The sequence below is a fragment of the Anas platyrhynchos genome, chromosome 6 (genome assembly GCF_047663525.1).
Source record: "Anas platyrhynchos isolate ZD024472 breed Pekin duck chromosome 6, IASCAAS_PekinDuck_T2T, whole genome shotgun sequence".
In the NCBI taxonomy this organism is placed as follows: Eukaryota; Metazoa; Chordata; class Aves; order Anseriformes; family Anatidae; genus Anas; species Anas platyrhynchos.
Window position 1 is genome coordinate 38,755,890 of NC_092592.1, and position 23,525 is coordinate 38,779,414.

The window sequence follows — 23,525 nt, forward strand, 5'->3', positions numbered from 1 at the left end:
ACCTTGTGGTCCCTTCTCCAGAGGCAGCTTCTCCATCCACTTGTCGTTTCTCTTGCCCTTTCCTGTACCTGCAGCGAGCTGTTGCTCTGTCTCCCTCGAGCTGCAGGGTCCGTATTTGTTCATTGAAATCATGTTATCCTCCGTGAGATGATGATACCTTGCAATGCAATCTTCGCTGTGTAATGAACACCACCAGAGCTTTGTTTGTGAGCTACGTTCGTAGGAAGATGAGCTAACGAGGTTTGTTTCGAGGTGTAATTTTGTTAGTTCGCATCAGTTAGAAGATGACAGATAAGCTCTGGAGCACTCCATCATCCAACTGAGGGGCTCGATACCCCAGGGGAAAGCCGTGGGGGACTGCGAGTGGTACTAAATGCACAGTGGCCTCCTGCCAGTGTACACATCACATCAGGGGACATTTCTGGGGCTGGCCCTAGAGACACCTTGCCTAAGGGTAGCCCCGTGTCTGGGGGCTATGGCTGGTGGTGTGCAGGTTGCTGAGGCTCCTTAGGGAACCCCCCTGCAGGGTTAGGGCTTCTCAGGGGTTGCTTTTCTGCTTTGTCACGGCTCTACTTTTTCCCTTTTTTCCTAAGGAAACAGTTGGCAGAGGAACTTGACCCTTTCCTCTGTGTCTCATAGGAGCTCATTTTGTGGAGAACTTACCCGCATGATCTTTGTCACAATATTGTAATTAAACAGAGTTGAACTTGAAAGATCTGTTTGAAAAGAAGGAAAAACTTTTTAATTGTAGGTGTTGCTAGCAAAATGCACAAGGTGAAAATGCCTGGCCAGTAATTGGAAAAAACTGAAAACTTGCACGTTAATTTTTCCGTTTAATAGGGAACAAAAAAATGTTTTAATAATTCACAGGGATGCAATGAGTGTTTTCCTTTTATTTATGCATATTTATCACTTGGCTTGAATCATAAACATATTAATTCCTGCCTTCTGGCTAATGACTTTGGGTAATGTTTGTACTTTTTTTAATGCAGAAAATGTCCGCATACCTTATATTCCCTATAGGAATAGACTAATTTTATTCAGGTTTACTTCCCTAGCCCTGAAAGCGATTTTGTCTTACCTTAAGTAGTTTTTCTAAGGTATTTTTAAAGCTGTTAAAATATATATATCCTTAACTTTACTTCCTCAACCCATAATGAGCAGCATTCAGCCATACCAATAAAATTTACTTGCTGTTTCCTAGGCTTATGACTGTCAAATGGCAAAAGTGGATGTGAGTGTTGCAGGCTCCACCATAAATCAAGGTTGCTTTATTTCTCTGCTATGGTTTAAAATATTCTGCCCCAAAAGGAAATAGTTCCAATGGTATTAAATGCTTGGATGCTTTCTCAAGAAAAGAACTGTCAAAGTAATGTTATTATTACTTTCAAGTAGGAATTATATTTACACTTTTGTTCTGACACCTGAAGACAGGCCCTGGAATTAAATGGGATATTTGGGGATCTCAGGTATTTTTTCTTCTTCCTAGGCTGTGGTACTCTGTATTTATCTCCTATTCTTCATGTTTCTAGTATATTTAGGTAGTATGATATTTCAGTTAAAGTTTTGTTATCTTTAAGTATTGGAAAAGATGTGGTAAAGGTGATTATACCTGTATCAAAAATACATTTTCTCAAGAAAATAATAAAAAATAACCCTAGTTTCCTATAATTATTTGTGGTTAGTTTGCATAAACCATGGGATTCAAATATGGGAGCGAACATCTCTCCAAGAAGCTGACAGCACTGCCCCAGTGCAGCCGTCCTTCCTCTCCCACTCTCCTATCTGGCTCTTTTTTCAGGACTGTTCCTTGCAAAAAGATTAGTTAATCTGCTTTAAAAATATTATTGTTATCCAAATGCTAACATGATTCAGGCCTCCCAAAGTAATCCAGGGTTTGGTAGGACCGCAGTCGGCAAGTTTGTGATTTGAGAAGGGAGAGTTTTCAATAGATAAGCCTTTTTTGACATGTACATGCTGAGTGGGACAATTTAGCAGATCCTGTTTGCAATGTACTCTTTGAGAATTATTTTTTAAAAATCTGAAGAAAAAATAAGCTTGTACTATCTTAAAGTAGTGGAGGCTACACAATATTTTGCACAGATCTGAGCATACAAAGGCAGGAAGGGTATGATTTGTGTCTAACTTTTTATGCATCTCTTGAGATTTGTATGGTAATACGAAGTGACTTCTTAACATTCAGTGTAGAGAAAAATGTTCCAAACAAAAGCTAATTTTTGTCTTTGAATGGACTTGGGAACCTGACAGCTGTATACATGTGCATGAGCTGAATGCATCTTCAGACTTTTAATATATTTTCTGTCTCAGTAGAGAAACTCTTCCATTTAGAACCTCTTTACTTTAAATGACGTTTTCCGTTGTCTCCATTTTGCTAGCTTTTGTACATTTTAAGGAGATAGTCCTCAAACTTTCCACTTAAACATTTACAAACTTGATGCTTTTATCCACACATTTCATTGTTGTTTTTCCCACTTTGTCGAACATCTGAGCTTACATACGAGTCTGTAAGGCTACATACTCGTAGCCTTAGTATGAGCGCATCAGTGCTGACTTCCAGCTTCTTTTCTGCAGGTTTAATGACTAAAATTTTGTTAGTGCTTGTATCGGGGAGACAGAGCTGTTCACACGGAGCAGCTCCACCGGCAGCGGGGAGTGTGTAGGGAAGCATACAGCGCTGAGAATCAGACCCACCGTTTTCAATAGCGTCTCATGGGTGTATACGAAGAAGAAAAAATGAGCTGGACTTGGACACAGATCTAAAAATAGAAACTTGCAGCCCATCTTTGGCCTGGTTACCATCTCTTTTGCTCTTTGTGTCCTGGGAAAAAGCAAGCTGAGTGCTCAGATGGCACAGATTAATGTAACACCACTGGTTTCATCGAGCTGTGACAGCTTACATTGTGTGATTTTAAAAAAATGCATGTTTTTTTCTGCCCTCATCTTTGTTGTCATGCTATAGCCATAAGAGGAAGTATAAAGTGCGTAAATATTAGGAAATTTTAATGAAATGACTGAATAGTCACCAAAGATGACAGGGGAGAAAGCATTTCTAAACTCATTCCATGTATCTTTCACTTCAGCACCTGCACTGGTTTTGTTTTTATTTATTCTTTCTTGATATTTCTTTTATATTCTGATATACGAAGACTTTGAACTTTTATATTCTGATATACGAAGGTTTGAACATACTTTGTGTTGGCCAAGTGGCCCTCCGCCTCCAGGGCTAGGATGGGGCATGAGCCTGGGCGGGGAGCTGGGCCTCACAAAATGTAGAACGGGTCCTGCTTAGTTGTAATGCTGGCATTTTGGGAGGAAAACGGGAGAAAGCCTTGCTCTGCCAGGGCCAGCTCCTGCCGACTCTGGTTGCTCAGCCTCCTGTGTGCCACGAGCCCTTCCCACCTGCAGGCCATGATGCCCGGTGAGGGGCCTGAGGCGCTGCTGCCTGACCGATCACTTCAGCAGCACCTCTCCCTGAGCAGAATTATTATTTTTTTTAAGTACAGAACAACCGTGTGCACCATGGGGTGCTGTCCCGAGCTCTGTATGAAGGAGAGGGGACACGGCCTGTGGCAGAGCAAGTCTGTCAGAGGACATGTCCGTCCCCGTCCCCTCCCAAGCTGCCAGGCCGGGGGCTGCAGCTCTGCTGCCTCGGACACAAGAAGTTGCTTTTGCTTTGGAATGCTTTAAGTCACTGATTTTAATCTTGTTTTGGATTTAATTTAAATTGCTTTTTCAAAGAGAGATTAGTTCTCATTTAGGTGTGGATAAGTAATTAAAAAAGATCTCTAGACTTAAGTTGCTGTTGTTAGCCACATGCACACACTGCCTGTGTATTAAAGCAATTACATAGTCGAATATACATCTAATCCTATTCTTAGTGCTTAAGTGTTACCGTGTTAGAAAATGATAAATGACTTCTTATTTGTGAAGGGATTTACTTTTTTCCCTTATGATTTATGCCAAGATGATGTTGGAAGGAAAATGAAATTCAATTATAAATTGAAATTTATTTTGGTGGTGGAAAACCAGCACTTTAAAAGGCTTTATTATTACTTGAATATATTGAGCGTGTTGGATATCACAAGGAAAATTATCAAAACATGTTTTACACTTGAATCATACTGAGTTATTCAGAACAGAAGGCATTCTCATTGAAGTTTTTAGGTTGGTTTTGGTAGGCTTGCAAGCACTGAGAAACCTGAATTAGCTTCATCTGGAACCAGGAGAGCTTTGTAAGCGAGTAACTCCTCTTCTGGGGGCAGCACTGCTCATCGCCTGGCTGCCTCTGCCTGATGGGGTGCCTGAGCTCCGTCCTTCACGGGTTTGGAAATTGTGCCCCCTGTCCTGGCTTTTCCATGGGAGAGAAAAGAGAAACGAGATGTCCTGGTTTGGAAGAGAAGAGGGAAGGGAAGAGAAAATGGAAGAGAAGCAAAAATGGAAAGGAAGGGGAGGGAATGAATTTAAAATAACTACAAATCTGTGTGCCTGCAGAAGCCGTAACCTGGTTTCATTATGTCTAAAAGATATACGCACTAGGCTGGCCAGTTACTTGCTTCAGTTCTGTGATTTGGCTTTCTTAAAAAATGGCTTTTTAAATTTTGATTATTCCAGCTGATTAGGTCTTCAGTTGTCATACTCTTCTTTAAAAAAGTATTAAGAATACATGAAATATATTTCAATTTAACGCCTTTTGAATTCATCCTTCATATCCACTAGTTAGCCCTGCTCCCATTTACTGTTTACCCTGAGAATTGTCAAGAAGATTGGAAAGCAGAAATCGCCTTGTATTACCCCCAGTGCCCGTAACCAAACAAGTGCTATTTTCTTAATGACACCTACTGCATGCTGCCTTATTTTCCACACTGCCTTGTACTCTGGTGGGAGACGGAGGTGCCTTGGTGCAGACCTGGCAGTGGGGCAGGTCTGTAGGGGATTGCTCAGCTTGGGCGTTGTGATCCCACACGTGCCCCATGTCTTGCCCATGTTCTGTGTTTCCACCAGCAGTTTAATGCCTGCTTTTGTGCTCCTGAAGGTAGTGATTGACCCCAGCTCAGAAAAAAAGGCTCAATTTGTCCATAACCAAACTGATAGTGCCCTGTAGCCCTACTGATGTTGGGATTTTGGTGCATTATTTTCTGCAGGAGGAAATGTATAGCTGTTCATCAGTTGTGTCCTGCTGGGATGTATTATATTGAACTTTGTGGTCATCATTTGAAACAGTAATAAAAAAAATAATAAAAAAAGAAGTGAATTTAGTTTTCCACAATATTAATGTTCAGCTGTTTCTGCTTAGACTGTATATTAGAGATTGATACTTGCTACGCTTCTTGATGCTGTACATTCTTTAGCAAGGTAGTCTGAAAAATCCCCCCAAAGTATTTTGTTTTACTCTGAGATTAGTAAGAAATAACATTCAAATTTAATAATGTCATGGGGAAGAATTGTATCTTTCTCGGAGCTGCGACCTCGTGTTACCATCCTCAGGTTCTGCACAAGGCCTTCGCTGCTTTAACTCCAGTCCTCCTTGATCTGCTTTTGTTCCTTGGATTCCCCTCTTACTTAAATGCAAAGTGCTAAATTGTTCTCTGTTATTTGATAGCGAATCCTTATGAAATATAGATACGGCTGCTTCTGTAAATACCTGTAGACAGCCTCCAGCACTGCCTGTAGGAAAATATTTATATCTGAACTTCTTGCTTTTCATTGTCTAAAAGGAATTACTTCTGAATTTTGCTTCTGCTGGTGGCAAACTTGGCACACGTTTTGCAAAATATAACAAGCTGAACAAATTATAGATGAAGTAAGATTGCCCGCATGAGAGACAACCTACGTATACGAATGATAAAGAGAAAAGTGTCCAGGAGAGGATTCCTGCCAGGGGGAAGCTGGCCCAGTGTGTCTGGGGTGTGCGGCGGTGGCAGCTCGGTGGGCGGCAGCTCTTTGCTCACAGCTCCACCAGGGCCCTGCTCAGACCCTGAGTAAATCGCTTCTGCTCTCTGTGCTCTGCTTTTGAGGCTCTGTAATGGAAATCGTGCTTCTTCTCATTCCTCTGGTGAATCATACTCTAGCTTTCGAGTGGCAGTTGCAAGATGGATTAGCAGTAACCAGGCTCCTCCAGCCCCTGTCTTTGCATCTGTCCTGGAGAGGTGCAGGTGCGATTTGAGAGCCAAATTACGAGTGAAGAGGGAGGTAAGATGAGAGACTCCTGTAGGCAGAGAAGAGCAATTTCACTTCCATGAAACCCCATTTGCTACTACTAGATATTCATCTTTTCAGCTCCTCTTGTCTGTCGATACTGGTACAGAAAGTCTGACTTAAAATGCAAACTCCTGAAATTGTATTTCTCTTATTCACCATAATGGCATGTGGATTTGTATGAATAATACCAATTTTGCTACTATACCGTGAAATATCACAGAAAGTTAAACTTAGTTAGAAAAGCAGTAATAAAGGAGCAGACCACTTCAGCAGAGCTATCTTTCTCTATCAAAACAGATTTCCTACTTTTGTGGAGGAGGGAATGAGAGTTGACTGTAATGAAATTTTCATTTTCCCACCATACAAATGTGAAAAAGAGCCCTGCCTTTCTTTTAACGTTGATTAGAGTTGCCCTAATTCCTGTCTGCAAGGACTACATCACCTTCTGCTGAACCAAAAGATGAGAACAAAGTTCAACATAAGAGACTGCCTTCCACGTGAAGCCTCCTCCCCATCAAGCCTCCTCTGCATACCCACTGTTTGTTTTGTCCTGAATATTTCCTATCAGGACAGCCCCACTGGCATGACGTGATGATTTATGTGGATATGAACCAAAGGCAGAAATTGGTTCAGAAACTCAAAAGCTTCCCCAGGGACCTCTTCTTGCAAGTTCCTTTTCTAACCCAAGGTTATCTAATCTGCGTGCTCCTACCAATTAAATTTTGATTGCATATATTTCTGATCTTTCTCTCAAGCTTTCCAAGCCCCTAAATAAACCAGATCTTAAATATTTTATATCACAACAGTCAAATGAGAAGCATCAAAAATGAAATAATTTGTCTTAAAAACGGCTGTTTCTTTTAGAAGTCTGTTGATGAAGCAAGGTCACCTGTCTTGTATGAAGAGGGGGTTCATTGAGAAGGTAATAGGACAGCTTCCCATAGCATTCCCATGATAAGTCATGGTGATACCTTACTGAGGCATGATTTGCTTGCTTCAGGGACAATATCCCTACTACCTGTAGGGCTGTCTCAATTACTGATGTTTCTGTGGTGTAATAATTTTTAATATAGGATGCCTGTTTCAACTTAAATTATCTTATCTTATTTGCACAACTTCTTTATCTGGTCAACCTAATTGTAGTTTATTTCCATGGCTCTCAGCATTGATCGTCTTGGATAACTAAAATTGATTCTGATTGCTTTAGCTAACATTGAGGCTTACAGAAGTGTTTAGCCATCAGTAAAATTTCGTGGTGTGGGATCCATAAGCTTACAGTGCAAAAAGAGTCTGGAAATTCTTGTTTTTTTCCTTGTGACAGCATAAAGTCATTAAAACCATAACTCAGGAGCAGCCACAGCACAGCATGAAGGATGCTGAGGATGAAGCACGGAGAGGACACGATCCTGTGCTTTTTGTGCACGTGTCTGCATCTGGGCTGTGTTCTCCAGCTCTGTTTTATTTTAGCTTTTTGGTGACTTCAGTTTGCTTCCAAGAAAGTTCAGTGTGTTTTTTTTTCCCCCTGCCATTTATCTAACACCGAGTGCTAGAACACATACGTCTTTCACTTGGAGAGTACTTCAGATGGCGATAATAATAATTATAGTTAAATTAGCTTCCTAACATCATTCTGCGCTGGGAAATCTAAAGTAAACAAGATGAAAGGCTCTCACTGGTGTGAGGAAGACAGTTTGTTTGAGGTTTGTATTGGTGTCAGGAACCTTTTTACTGCCCCATTAAATCTGTCCAGAGATCACTGCTCCTTCTGTTGGTGTGTGTGAGCCTGCTCCTGATGCTGTTGGCATGAAAGACCAAAAGTGGCAAGCGACCTGTCCCCAGAGAGATGCCTTCACACCCCTGTTGGTTGAGTTATCGAGGCCGAGGGCAGCTTTGGCTGCTGTGGAACAAGGATAGTTACATTAAAAATTGGTAATTCTAGATCCCAGAACCACTTTGCGGAGATGTTACAGCCTGTACTATATGTGGCGTGTGTGCTAAATTCCATATAAACAGATTTTTTTTTGGCTTTTCCTTTTTTTCCCCTACTTGAATGCTGGCCATACCCATAAATACTGTTTTTGTGTGTTGTACTAGCATTAATAACAGCATAAGGCGAAATACCTGAAACGGATTTAAGGGCAGTTCTCTGGATTTTCAGTGAAGTAATTCGTTACATAGCGTGGGGAAAGGCAATCACATTTAGGAAACCAAAAATAAATGGACTGACCTTCAGAAATCTTAAGCACTGTGATTTCAATTGAAGGGCATACTATTTAACAGAGACTCTTTAGAGCTTTTTAAAATGAAACATTTTTGGTTAAAATGGACTTCTTTGAAAAAGAGCCTTAGAAAAAAAAAATGATAAATGGTGTTGTTAAAATATCTCATTAATTTTGTGCTCGCCTTCTACCAGAGTTAGCGCCAGGCCCTTTGAAGCTACGAAGGTTTTGTGTGTATTGTCAGTGTGCATATCATCAAGAGTCCCATAAATACGCCTCTCGCAAAATGAATTCCAGTTAAATTATCGCGGTCTTGCGTTCAGGTTTAGGTCTGCGAGGATCCTTTTCGCTGTTCTTGCCAAGGAGGTCTCTCTGCTTTCACAGGTGGTTTGTTGTTTCGTTATTTTTTGTGCTGCCTGAGTTTCGTCCTCGCCGGGGCCCCGTGAGATGGGGAGCCGCCAGCCTGGCCGTGCCAGGAGGCTGCAGAGGTAGCTCTTGTCCAGGCTTTCTGCAAGGAGAACTGCCCACATCAGATGTCTTTGAACACAAACTTGTTGCTTTGAACCAGCCTTTTAAAATAAAACACCTTCCAGAATAACCCCCTTCCCAATCGAGTGCATCGTTAGGGTGGTTTAGAGTATTTTTCTTTTCTGTGTGGCTTCCAAACTGGCCTTCTTGGTAAAACACGAAGCAACGAACTGAAGAACATAACCAAGTTACATTTATTTCACATCCCCAACGTCTATTTTTTAACAATTTCAAGAGCATTGGCCCACTAAAAACGTATCTTAAGAAATAAGCTCCTCTGCGGCCTCTCACACACACAGCGCCCAGGCTGCTTCCCCCCGAGAGCCCTGCCGAGGTTGGGACTCCTCCGCCATGGAAAAGTGTCATCTTTTCAATAAGAAAAAAAAAAAAGTCTTTTACTTCAGTGACCAGAGTTGTTTGCAGACCCGTTGTGTTTTATAGTTAGTGGGAAACTATAATGGGGCTTTATGTGGCAGCCAGTCTTGGCAGGAGTCACTGAAAAGCTAAATTCAGCTACAAAAAGATAAATTTTTATCTTGTGAGTCCTGAAGTGGTGGCAGTTTTATTCATCAGCTCTAGAAATGGGAACCACTGATTTTTTATTTACTTACTGTTAATGTACATGTATACACAGCATGTGTAAGCAAAGAGAAAACTTCATTTGTACGTCCCTGCAAACTGGCATGTGAGGGGTTTCAGGCATTTTCACCAGAGTAAATTCTATGAAAATGTTGTGAATGCCAAAACCTAGTGAGAAGCTCAGTTTAACCTTCTTGGATTTTTTTTTTTCTTTCAGCTGCTTAAACCATATAAGGAAAAAAGTAGCAATATATATATATATATATATATAAATTTAACTTATGTTTCTTTAATTTGATCTCTGATTCATTGTAATGGGGAAGTGATAATGAAACCTCCCTTAACTAGTTTTGATTTCTCTTTGATTTTCTCACTATACATAAAGAGCTTCCACTCTCCAACTTAGAGATTTCCATGGAAGAACACGTACAAGGCTATTTAAAATCATATGTTTTACCCCATTGGAAAGAAGCATTGGCACATGTTGTCTCCATGGCAAGGAATTCTCCTCGTTCTGAAAATCTTCAGCGTTACTATTACTTGAGGGGATTATTTTATATTAAAATTTCCCTATCCATGTCTAATAAAGGGCCCTCTGAAACGTTTGTTATTTTATTATAAAGATAATTTAAGAAAATAAGTACTTTTTGAGCATTCGCGAGCATCTTCAACTTTTCATTCGGAATTGTATTTTAGAGGAACTAGAAATAAGTTTACATTTCAGAATTACACTGTCATTTTATATACAACGTGTTGTCTGAATAATAATGCATTGTTTCTGAAGAAGAATCAGCTTCTGTGGTTGATTTTGTTGTTGTTATTGTTTTTTTCTTTTTTTCTTCTTCTCGAATACTTCATTTCCAGTGTTTGTTTCTACTCTTTGCTAGTAAGGAAGGATGCGAAAGGGTTTTCAGAATAAGCCTTGACACTATTTCAATGAATAAATAGCTAATAATTGCACGGGGCAATGGCAGGCCCCTATGTTGCCCTTGCAGTACTTGTTGTATAAATGTAGGTTTGCAATTGCTCCTAAAGTTAAAATTGAAATTGATTTTTTTTAGACAATTAGTTTTTTTTTTCTCCTTTTTTTTTTCTTCTTTGTATTGCTTGGAGTGGCAGAAGACAACAACGGTCTCTGAATCCAACTAAAGACTAAAAATCAACTAAAGATTAAAATTTAATACTGTTGTTAGCTAATGCTAAATAGTTAATAGGCCATATTAAAATACCTACAATACAAATATTGCCTATAAATAATTACAAATTTTTATTAGTGTTGTAATTAAGAGCATGCTGGCTGCAAATGATACCTCAAAGTGCAAAGACAATTATGAAAAGCAAGCAGAAGACTGGTAGTATACTTTTTGTAATATTAAACAGATTTTCCTAACCAGCAGGGCCTTAATCACATTTTAGCAGGTGGGGATCTGAAGATGAATTTTGGAGGGGAGAGGTGTGTATGGAGTGCAACGGAGGTGTAAGGGGACAATATGATATTAAAGAAAGAAAAGGTTTTTGTTATCAAGGTAATACTAAGAAGATGGGAACGGTGCATTGTTTTATGCAGGGAAATGAAAAATAATGTTGATTAACATGTCAAGGATCCTAAACATTCAGGTAGGAATCAGTCTGGGGGCTCAGCTTAAGCTGACGTTACAGTATTAGACAGGTTTCTGTAGTTGTTATTGTAATTTTTATATATATATTTTTTTCTGTTTTAAACTACCATTTAATTGTGCTACAGAATTTCCTCACATTTGTGCTTCATGTGCAATTCTAACCTTGTTTATATTTCCGTATTTGTTTTTCTCCAGCAAACAGTCAGGGTTTTCAGCAACCTTTCATATTTTCATTTCCACGCGTTCGGTAGACGTCGTGTGTTGAACTAGGAGACATTAAACTTTCATGTGTCCTTTCCAATCTCTCTGTGCTTACTAGGAAGACACTCGGATGTAATTAGCTCTCTCGCCAGTGACTTGCCATCTTTCCTGGCTTATGGGGACAGTCATAGAAGAAGGGTTGTGATCCTTTGGCAAGATGTTGGCACAAGGGGGAGTTGGGGTTTGCAAGCAATGGTCCTCACTGCTAGCTGATGGAGAGGAGAGGGTCGCCATCCAGCATGAAGGAAACGGCAGTGAAACTCATCCATGGATGGGTGTAGCTCATTAAAATGTGTCAGAAAGCTTAACGGGTGCCCTGCTTCCCTTTTTTCATATGCAAGGGTGCCATAAGGATTTCTTCAGGTATGAAATTTGTCGTTTGGCTGTTGCAGCCAAGTCTAGTAACTTAAATTACACCTCAAAAGGGCACATAAACAGCACTCATCAAAGCTATTAGGTGGTTATAGGAACCACACAGGTGGAAGGAAGCAGAGGTTGGACATTTACTGGTGGTTTATGTGAAAAGGACTAGATTGCAAATACGTGGATAGTGTTGTAATGTGAAGGAAATGCACATTCGTGTTTGCAAAGCAATGGGCAGTGCAGAGTCATCGAGTGAGAGGCCATCCATAATCAGGTACAGACGCTGCCTTCAGCTCTCCCGAGCCTTTAGGAGCCATCCCCAGGCCCTTTGGAGAAGGGCCCTTTGGAGAATGGACTGAATTACACCTGGAGTCCAGGCTTCAGTAGCCAGTTTAAAAAAGACTAAATTTCAGTGGAGCATCGCTTTGCCTGATGACATCGTGAGTGGAAATAGGCCTGAAAGTGGGCTACTGGAAGTCTTCCAGCAGGCACAGGCTCTTCATGGTGTCTGTTCTGTAGAGTGCCTGTTATACATGGACTTGGCAATTATTGTTTTGCCTTTCCTTTTTCTTTTGAGATGATCCAGTCTTATTTACATTCCACAGCAGTAACCATTATCTTTTATGCAGCCACTGCTTCTGTTCATGGTGTAGTTTTGTAGAAAATTCTCTTGATGTAGTGGATCAGTGGATCAGGTGGCCCTTCCCTTTCAGGTTCATCATTTGCATACGCCTAAAAACTCATCAGAGACGGTTGTGTAGTGTAAAATAAAACGAATGCTCCTGCCTGGACATGATCAGCTCTGTAGGAGTTTAGGTATAAACTCCACTACGTAGGAGAAAAGCGTATTGAAGGAGTGCTTAATTTGTGGAGTTTGGGGGTTGGAGAGTAAATAGGAGGGCTTATAATGCACACGGATAACCTGATGTCATCTTGCATTTGGTCTCAATTACTTGGCCTGATGCAGCAATAAATATTTTAAATTGAAAATAATAAAGATCTTAAAGCTAAACAATAAAAACAATAACTCTGTGCTGTACTTAGAAAGAAGAGAAATTTACTGCATGTTGTGTCGTGCCATGCATGATATAGAATAACCTTGAGTACAGCACAGAAAGGTGAATTTACAGTTTCATCAAACCGCATATAAAATCGTTTATTTTTTTGAATAATTCTCTTTTTTTTCTTTTCTTCATTAAATAACAGAAAAAGTGTGAATGGTAATACCAGAACCAGTCAACACGTCTTTAGCATAGTCCCAGAAGGAGCATGAGCACAGAAAAATGTTACTTTGGGGTTGGAGCTTCCAGTAGCAATAGAAGGGGTTTTTCATAATAATATGCTTTTGAGTCCTGACCGATATTTTCATGTACCAGAAAGATTAAACCTTCTCTGTCACTTCTTATGTTTTCCATGGTTTGAGAGAGGGAGGTTTGTTATCCTGTTTTCGTGGAATTTACTGGGTTTAGATGATTTATTTATTTATTTATTCAAGCATCACAGTATCTGAAAGTACCACTCAATAAATTTAAACTCGGGCTTAGGCTGCGATGCTCAGTATAATGATTTTAAGAGATTTCTTCCCTGAGCATAGTATTGACTTCCCAAATGCAAATACTGATACTGTGTGATATTTTTAGCAGTAGTTTATTACCTTCCAAAGCCTTTAATGCCTGAGCAATTTTTATATGAAAAAATATGTTGCAAAATCTTCAGTGAAGTTGGTGATAAAGCTATGAAATTGGATATCGAAACTTTTCAAGATTTTTTTTTTGTTTTCTTGACATAATTTTGCATATCGATGAATTTAAACAATAGAAGTCTATTGACTTTCTTACATGGAGCTCTCTAGCATGTTTTGACAGCAAGTATTATGTTGCCCTATCTTAAATCCTTGACCTGTTTATATTTTTGTCTTTGGTAGGGAAGTTTTGTTGCCTGCATGACTGCCATTCTAAGGCAAATGGAGGACTATCACTACGCTCATTTAATCAAGACTTTTGGAAAGATGAGGTCAGATGTTGTGGTAAGTGTAACATCTTTTATCTCTCCACAAGACAGCTTAGTTTGTGTTTGTATTTCTTTCCCGTTTTTTAAATATACTTATGAAGTGTGGACAAAATGTTTAAAGTTACAAATGTAATCTAAAAATAATTAATAAAGCACTGTGACATTTTCTGAATTTGCAAAGGACCAAATTAACCTTCCTGCCGCACACAGAAATGCAGCTCATCTCTGGAGCTGTTCAATATTTTCAACGCAAGCTCTGAGACATTAGATGTAAGGTAATTAAAAGAAAGTATTAGGAAATAGTAATTCCAAGTCATTACTAAAAATCTGTTTTGTTTAAGGAGAGCGGGGGAAAAAAAAAAGCTTTCTTGAGGAAAAGAACTTCTAGCATTAAATCTCCCAGATGTCCCAATTTTCTTCATTTGTTTAAATAGCTTTTACTTGCAGACCTGCTAGCTTTAAAATTTATACAAAGCATTTTAACCTTAAAGATGCCCTCAGTTGTTAAATAAGCAATAATAATTGAAATTTGTCTTCTCGTGGTCGTTCAGTAGTCTAACTAATCCTACAACACAACTTAATTAGAGCATAATAGAAGAGAGTTTATAGCTAAGGAGATAACTCTCTAATGACCTGAAACTATCATTGCCATATGGCAAGTGCATGCTGCAAAGTAGTGACCAAACTTGTTGGCTGAGATCCATCAATTAGCAGATGACCTGAAGTCTGATCAGCAGTATTACATTGCCCACTCTGCTGCAGGGGATTCTGTTCGGCACTTCAGGCAGCTTTCATCTCTGCTTTAATCTTCAGGGTGGCCTTCATTTAGATTGCCTTCTTCCTTCTGTACCCAACGGTACAAAACCCATGGTCTTCTGTTTGTGTAATTTCTTTGTTTGGACTTTCCAGTTTTCCTTATTGCCTTTAATTTTTGTTCTCCTTACCTCTGCTTCTGTTCTGCAAGACTAGAGCTCTTTGCCTGGTGCCAATTTTCAGATCAGGTGCTAGAGCCTCTGTTGCTCAATGTATTTGTATCTGATGTAGAAGAGTGAAGTACAGAGCTGAAGATTCAGGAGAATGAAGACAAAGTCCAACTGCAAAGACCTATAGAAGAACATCATGATATTAAATGGTTGCTTCCCAGTTAGTCTGCTGTGGCTTCTTTAAGCACGTCCTTGGATAATTTTTTTCCCCCACTTGGTTTTCCAGTAATAATCATAGAATAATTCAGGTTTGAAAAGACCTCTAAGATCACCCAGTCCAACCTTTAACCTAGTACTAATGTCCAACACTAGACCTTACTTCTAAGTCCTAAATATACACGTTTCTTGAAGACCTCCTGGGATGGCAACTCAACCACTTCCCCGGGCAGCTTATTCCAGTGCTGCACAGCCCATTTAGTAAAGACATTTTTCCTAATATCCAACACAAACCTCTCCTGGTGTGACTTGAGGCCTTTTCCCCTCATCTTATCACTTGGTGCTTGGGAGAAGAGCCCAATCCCCACCTCGCTATAGCCTCCTTTAAGGTAATTGTAGAGGGTGAAAAGTTCTCCCCAGAGCCTCGTTTTCTCTGGGCTAACCAACTCCAGCTCCCTCAGCTTCTCCTCATAAGACTTGTTCTCTAACAGCGAAGCATTCCCTAGCTAGATGTATCTAGTTCAGTGAAATTATGTTTTTATTTGTAAAAAAGGCATGAGTTAACACTCCTGGTTAATGAAGGCAAATATTTTTGTAGTTTTAAAGTGGTTCAAGCCACATAGCTCTGGAAAAGGCGAACTGATTACAGGGTTTTATAAGGAAAAGGTAAAAGCAGTTTGCTCTCTAACCTCGTAATGATAAAATGCAGAGAAAGAAAATTGGTTAGGAAATTGTGATTATTCTAACGGAATTAAAAGTGTTTATTTAAAAGTCACTTTTTTGTAAATTGTCTGAGGTGATTCTCTAGGGTCAGATCTTTCTTGGTGAAAACAAGAGAGTATTTATGCATTTGAAGTTTGGCAAGTGATCTATTTATAATTGCTTGTTTTAAGAGAGTGATTTATATGCTATGCAGTGCTTTGGGATACATGATGAATCACTTTTTTCCTTTGTCCTTACTCCCTGTATATTCATCCTGTTCTGCGTGTTCTTGGGTTTTGTGGATGGGCTTATTCCATATTATTAAAATCTTATTTTCCATCAGCATATATGCTGTTTGATTGCTTATTTTCTGCTTGTTACACCACCTGACTGTGGTTTGTAGGAGCAGATATGCTAATCCAAGCTTAGTCAGTTGGTGTAATAGTTCTTGTACCTTTTCTTGAAATGTGTCTTTTAAATGTTTTAATGAGACTGTTGATTAAATGATGATGCACGTTAGTGGAAACTAAAGTATGCAGTAAGCTGGTGAAACACCGAATAGGTAGTGTGCTAGTGGTAAGTAATAATATCTTAAATTGACTTTAAAATGTAAATAATATAAATGAAGGGCAGATGTGTAATGACAATACATTGTAAATTTTGTGAGAAAAGGAAACCTCAGTGAATAAACTACCTTTTTTACACAAAAAAAACCTCACCCCCATTCACTCATCATGTAGGACAAAACGATGAAGATACAACCCAATTTCTCTGTATGAAAAAAGATAGATAACCTTTTCAGTGAGTAGCAAAAAGGGAGTTACAGTTCTCTTAAGTATTTATTCTTATATGGGATTTCAGTGTTAATTCAAAGCCTACATCTTGTTCAGTACAGGAGGGTTTACTAGCTCTCCCAGGAGCATTGCCTCCCTTACCTCTATTGGTGCTGTGGTTCAGATTTTCCCATGTTCCTCTTAACGCTTTTGTTTTCTGTCTGTCTTCAGTGGTGGGATGCTACTGAACTATATGTATATATTACCTGATATCATGTGCTTTGGGTGGAAAGCAGGCCCTTCTCTCCTTCTTAGTTTTAACTTTTTATGCTTTTTTTTCCCCATTTCTTTTTAGTCCTGTCATTTTTGAGCCTTCTGCTAGTGCTCTTTGCCTCTCTTGAGAGTTTAGATCCAAACTGATTTCATTCGAACCCAAAGTCCCTACATACAGAGCTGGTACCTGCCTCTCCTATTACAGAGTATTTCGTCTTACCACAAAGGCATAAGTAGTGATTTAAAACTGAAACTAAATATATTCAAACAAACACACAGCGTTTTCTTCATTTTTTTTTTCATTTTAAATGATGAACTTAAGTGAAGCTGTGGTTGCTTCCTCACCATTTGAAACCCTTATATCTTTCTTCAGCATGTGCTCATGCTTAACCAGAAGTTATAAGCTCGGTGCTGGAACTGCTAGATGAAACTTTATGGCCTGTGTTAGGTAGGTGTCAGTTTTAGATTATTATAATGGTCTTTCTTGGCCTTAAAATGTTAGAAGAGATGAGCTAGAATGTGATAAAACCAGTCTTATCTCTCCCTGTAGAATATACTGTTTAGGTTCAATTTTAGAAGCTTTTCAGATTAAGGTGTTTCTTTTCAAAGAGGAATTTGTTATTGTCAAGCCTGCTATCATCCTGAGATGAAACCTCATCCACGATCAGTGGGGTTATTTCTGGAGCTAACTGATTTCACTTCCTTTTTTTACTTGGTAGACTTCAGATTCAGTTGTTTGAGGAATTTGTGACATTAGTTGACAAAAAGAAAGTCTAATGTTTTGCTCCGTTGAATATTTTAAGAAATATTCCTCCTAAAGGCATTTGAGATTTTGTCCTGGGGTCAGTGAAGTGAGTAGGAAGATGAGCTCCATATAATATTTAGGATCACCATCTGGTATACCTCCATCCTTCCCCTTAAAATCCCTTAGGACTTCGAGTTGTGGTGTGAGCGTAGGACTTGGAGTTCCCATGGTGGTGGGACCCCTGCGTGGGGTTGGAGAGCTGCCTGTCTGGGGGCTGCCTCTGTGATGGATCTCAGTGGGGGTTCAGCCAAAAAGCCTCTGTCACATCCTACCCTGTTACAAGGCTGAGCCTGCTCTGGTTTCTTTCTGTAACTGGATGGGAATTGTGAAGGGATCCCATCTATTGTGAATTCTGCTGCCTTGGGACAGTGAACAGTATCTGTATCAGCAGTTGGCAAGACATCAGGAGTTCCCTTGTTCCTTTAGTACATTTTTTCAATCATCTTTCAAATGTTCAGGATAATTTGTTCTGATTCTAGGTATACTGAAAATAAACAGGCTGTACAGCAACACAGCATGGACTGGTAGCTCCCCCGTCCATTCCCACTCCCCATGCAAAAGCTGGATTTTGCTCTTATTAAGGAGTTATCCCATATAAACCATTTACTTTTTTATATGAAAAATAGAATTAAAAAGAGCATAGGATTGAGAGTACATGAAATACAGGTAAGCGTCAGAAGCTGTTTAGCTGATGAATAATTACATTAGTTACTACAGTGCATTACTTAAAGTACCTGGGTGAAAGTAGGACTATTAAAATGCGAATATCAGTAGATAAAAATGTAGGGCTGAATCAGCAAAGCAGCTCAGCCCCGTGTAGGACAACATTTAAGGTCAGTGACAAATAGGAATCATCCAAAAAAAAAAAAGGAAAACTCATCCGGTGTCACATGCAGCTTGATCAGCAAATTATGCAGAGGTTCAACAGCCAAAACCAGCAGCAAATGAAGTAGTGGTGGGGTTTGCTGCAGGAAACCAAGAGAGTATGCGTCTGTAGTCACAAAATAGCAGGAAAAAAAGCCAGATCTCTCTTGGATAGGTGATGACCCTTCCTATGGTGCCACTTCCACAGAAGCGTTGGGTTGCTGAGCTGTGAAGCACCCCCAGCGCAGGAAGGGAGCAGGCACCTGATATAAATACCAAGCAGTACTTGGGCAGCAAAATATGCAAGGTGATTATTAGGAATTATGTAACTCTCTCACCAAACTCGTGAAAAATGAGCAGCAAAATATGCAGTTTGATCTGCTAAACGAAGACACATTCTCCTGAGCCATGTGTGTCCGGGCCGAGCTGTGCCTTACGCACCGGTAACGTCTCATTAACCACAAGCACTTGGAAATTTCACCTCAGTTCTGTTAATGTCAAAACATCTTTTTTGATGTTGTTGTGTTGGGAGTGGTTTTGGTGAAAGAACACGTCAGTTTACTGAAGTAATGTCGTAGATTTGGGGGGAAAACATGCCTTGTGGATGCTGTTGGCCCTCTTTGGCCTGGTCCTGGGCAGGTGCTTGTGAGGCCCCACAGCAAACCCTGCGCCATGCACAGGGCCCGGCCGAGCAGCCAGGAGCTTCACATCCCTTCCTGATCCCAGTGTTGTGCCCTCAGGGTCTCTGCATCTCCCTGTTTCACACCAATGATGAATTTCAAGCCAGGAAAAATGTTTTAAAAGAACAACGAGTCATAAGATAATATCTAGCAAAGACGCTGGCTCTTGCACATGAAGAAACCTGTGTAAGAGCAGTAACTTCTTATTTGTTTCTCACTGAAAAGGTTACATAAAAAAACAGCCTTAGTTTGAAGCCCACTGAATGTAATTTTTTATTTTTTTTTGTAGACATTTGACATTTTAAAAGATAGACAATATTAATACAGTTACCGAGGAGCTGTAGCAAAGGAAAAGTATTTTAACCTTGGACGAGAATAAAAGTTCATTTTTATCTCTGCGTGAAGTGAATCAAGGACTGCTTGCATTAAACTCCTTTTTTTTCCCCTCTCTCTATCTTACTGTGGACATTTGATATCACTTAAATTGTTAGATAGCAATTATAGATTCCCAAATTGTAGAAGATGATTTACATTGTAAAGTACATCAGGTTTCTGTTCCAAAGAGATGTTTGTTTATATCTGGGTAGAAATAAATTGGTTTGTGCTACTAAATTAACTTTGTTCTGGGTCAGATTTTCACTTGCAGAAGCAATTACTGCTGTTCCCTTTAGGGAGAAAGTCTCTCGTAGCTTCTTGATGGCCAAACCAGAAGCAGTGTTACCAGCTACTCGAGGTCGTGGGTAACACAACACTCACCTGAATACATTTCCGAGCTGTGGCTTAAAAACAAAACAAAACAAAACATAATTTTGTTTTCAGCAAGGGAAAATTTCAGCAGGATGTACTTGAAGAGAAGGAAAACTCAGCAACTGGTGCCAGGAAGTATTTTCACTCTAATTATAAGATTAAAATTAACGCCTTACTCTTTTTAGCTTTTTACGTATGTTTTTAACTATTTTTACCTCCAAAAAGGTCAAGTATATGCCAGGCATGTGTTGCTACGTGTGTGCTGAAATACAGTCTGCGTGCACAGAGAGAGACTCAGCGCATGCACCTACAGTATAGAAAAGAAAACATTTTTTCAGCAAAAGCTTCCTTTTCATAGCTTCTTCCTGAGTAATACAGTGAGTCCTTCACGATGTAGGATTGCCATTAATACCATTTCTGAAAAGCTTAAACGGAATCATTGCAGAATTTATATACATCGTATAGAAATATGACTTAGTAAAATTTATTTTATATGAATAATGGCTTTTTTTATGAAGCAGAACAATAAAGCACCTCTTGAATCTAGTCATTAATAACTGACACTATCACTTGTGTGTTTTTTTTGATCTGTAAGAGGAGTCTTTTCCAAATATTTTCTCTTGTTTTAGGATTTTCTGATGGAAACATTCATCATGTTCAAGAATCTCATTGGGAAGAACGTCTATCCCTTCGACTGGGTTATAATGAACATGATGCAGAATAAGTAAGTACAGAGGGAAAAGCTCTGTGGCTGACTGAGATGGCTGTTTCACGTTTGATCTGAAACAACAGTGTTGCTTGGAAACAGTAAAACACAATGCAGCAGCTAGGGTTTTTTCGTTTCCTTCTGGGATGCAAATAATTATTTAAAAATTGCCTTTTCAGGAGGATGCTTTAAGGGCCTGGTTTGGGGCTCCCCAAATTAAGGGTGGCGTCATTCAGAGAGCCAAAATTTTGGAAGAGGCTGCAGATTCAGTAGGGAACTACACATAAAAATAATAAAATAAAATAAAATAATGTTTCGCATATGACCTCAAAAACTAGTGGTTACTGTATGCTGACACGGAGTTATATTCTCAGATGTTTTCAGTGGTATTAACAAGACAGAACTGAAAGGGCATTTATACCCAGATTCCATCAGCCTGGTAATGAAGAGACAAGCTGTAAATATTTCTAATCCCTGTTTTTTTGCTCATAATTGCAGCATTGTCATTATTGAACACGCCTTTATGTAATATTTTATGTTTGTGACATTCATTAAGAGCGTCAAATGCTTTAATGTGTGCTGTGATGAAAGTATAAGGAAAAACATTTTATTTACTAGTTGCCTGGAGAAATCTCTGATGTGCTCACTGGTAGCTACCGGGGCTATAAAGTTGCCAGTGTTTACCTACATAAAATCCTGTACTACATTTCCTACTTTCGTTATAAAAATTCACCATAATTTTAATCCCAGCTTCTGAAGTTGTCTTAACCACCTAATAAAATCCACTCCTAGTAAACGTGAGGTGGATGTAGCCATCTTTTGAATCACATCCATGGGCTGTGGATGCACGCTCCTGTGCGGCTGTAGCTCGCAAAGCACCTGCTGTTTTAGAGCCAAGAACCCTTTGAGATTGCTTGATGAGGAAGATCTGAAGCCCTTTGGGTTTCTTTCTTATTTAAAAAAAAAAATTTTGAAAGCAGTTTTGCTTCAAGAACTCCAACTATCTGGAGGATTTTGTTGCAGGTGCTTTGGAAACCCTCGCAGCATATGTTATCTGGCATCCCTTCAGGAAGGAGAGCACCTCTGTGCTCTACTTAGTTCTGGGGGAGGTTGAAACATGAGCAGCAAGGTCTGTGCTTGGACACCAGTGCCAGCAAACCAGGCACACGGTGGTCTGAACTGGGGCGGTGGCTCTTTCCCCAGATCTGATGGAGGCGGGTATTCCTCAAATTACCTGCACGGTATTGCCAAATAACTTCTTAGGGTTCATTTGGGCACAGTTCGGATCTCAATTGTTTGTTTTAAAACTGTGGAATTCCAGTCAGAGAAATGTATAAGCAAAGGTATAGAAAGAGCGTTTCTCTCCCCCACGTTTTTCCTTTAAAGCGCAAAGGGATCCTTAGCAGGCAGCTTCTCCCTTGGAAAATTTGGAGTAACACTCATGTGATGCCCTCAGTTAGGCTTGGGGCTTTGATTTCCTGATCCTTCGAGTACCGTCTGGTCTTTTTGCCGAGCTGAACAGCGAGTCCTGGAAAAGCAGAAGCAGGATGTGCTGTGATAATCTTCGGCTCTTCCTCTCTTCCTGGGTAACTGCAGTACCCATATAATGTTTGAGTAGCATTTAAAGGGTATTTGGGGTTTTGTTTGGTTTGTTTTTCATTTTCTTCAAGGCTTTCTGGTGTTGATGAATATCTGCAGCAGTGCTAAGGGGGTTGTTCATCTCTAATTTACAAGTTCATTTTCATTACACCAGCTCATTTGGTAAATGCTTCTGAATTGATTTGAGTGCTTTTCATTTTTCCTGTTGAAGTTAATGTGGTTTCCAAAAACAGGAAGCGGCGTTGTAAAATACCTTTTTGTCCATCTGCTCCATTTATTTTCACACCTATAAACTTTTATTGAAGGAAAAGAGAAAAAATTAAGACCAAGTTCTGTCTTTTTAAAGCTCCTCTAAGTAGAACTGGCTCGGAGCGCGCCGTTCCGTGTCCCTCTGACAAAACACCTCTGCAAATTATTGCTGTGACACAAGCCAAACGAAGTGAACTAATTTTTAATTATATCGAGAATGTTTTTGAGCTCGGTTGTTTCTCTGTGTGAGGTACATCTGGGAGCAGAAAACAAAGGGAACAGGACTGGTCTCATGTGGAAGTCAGACCTCGGGGCCCTTTCTGTGGGCATGGAGAGAAGAGGGAAGGCAGCGGCTGCACCTTCTAAGGGACACCTTATCATGTAGTACTACGCTTTGCTCAGCCTTATTTCCTAACAGGACTCTTGTGTGCAGAAATATATGTGCACCCAGTCACATAAATACTCTCATCCTGCTTTGTTCTACGCCTGTGGTGCGGTGCTTCCAGACCTCAGTGCTGCATCCATCCCATCCCGTCCCAGGCGGTGCTGGGCCATGTCCAGGGTTGCCTCCAAGGCTCTGCAGACCTTTGCTTCAGCAACACAGGTAGTCATGCCACATTACCTCCTATCTGAAATGAACACAGAAACCTTCATATCTAATGAGATAATTGTTACATTTTTGTTTTTAGATGTGTCACTTAATTCTACGTACAGGCCTCTAATCTAATTTGAAACAGCACCCATGCTCCAGCAAAACAATTTGTTAATCAGGAGACAAAGGTTTTGATCTCATGTAAGGCTGCAGACCTGTGGTTTGCCCCCAGGATGTTCCAGGTGGCATTGTTTGGTGTGTGATGCTCAGGCGGGGGTTCATCGGGTGCCGTGCAGCGTGAGTTTTTGGAGGGGGAGAGAAGAGCCCTTCCAAAGTGACAGTGTGGCTTTCCCTTTCATCGTCGGATTGAGCTCCAGGTCAGCTGCTGTTGTTCAGTGAACAACAATGCCCGTGCAACAGAGATGGAAAGAAAAATTGATGACCGGAAAGGAAAACTGATGAGCGGGTGGCAGTAGGTCATAGCGTAGTAGGGCATAGCATGGAGGTGGGTGGGTGGAAAGAATATTCAAATCATATTTAATTAAGTCTTGATCCACATGTGGACTTGAAATGGCCATTGCTTTCGGTTCAATTTAAA

At 40.0% G+C, this 23,525-nt stretch overlaps 1 protein-coding gene across 3 annotated transcripts in view; it reads left to right on the plus strand.

Annotated features, from left to right (window-relative positions):
- Window positions 1-23,525, plus strand: part of DOCK1 (dedicator of cytokinesis 1) — a 259,267-nt gene that overhangs the window by 122,201 nt on the left and 113,541 nt on the right. For all 3 annotated transcript variants that reach the window (XM_038180995.2, XM_038180993.2, XM_038180994.2), the window contains exons 28-29: window positions 13,713-13,814; window positions 20,411-20,505. In XM_038180995.2, coding sequence (XP_038036923.1) covers window positions 13,713-13,814; window positions 20,411-20,505 — 197 coding nt within the window. The remainder of the gene's footprint in view (window positions 1-13,712; window positions 13,815-20,410; window positions 20,506-23,525) is intronic.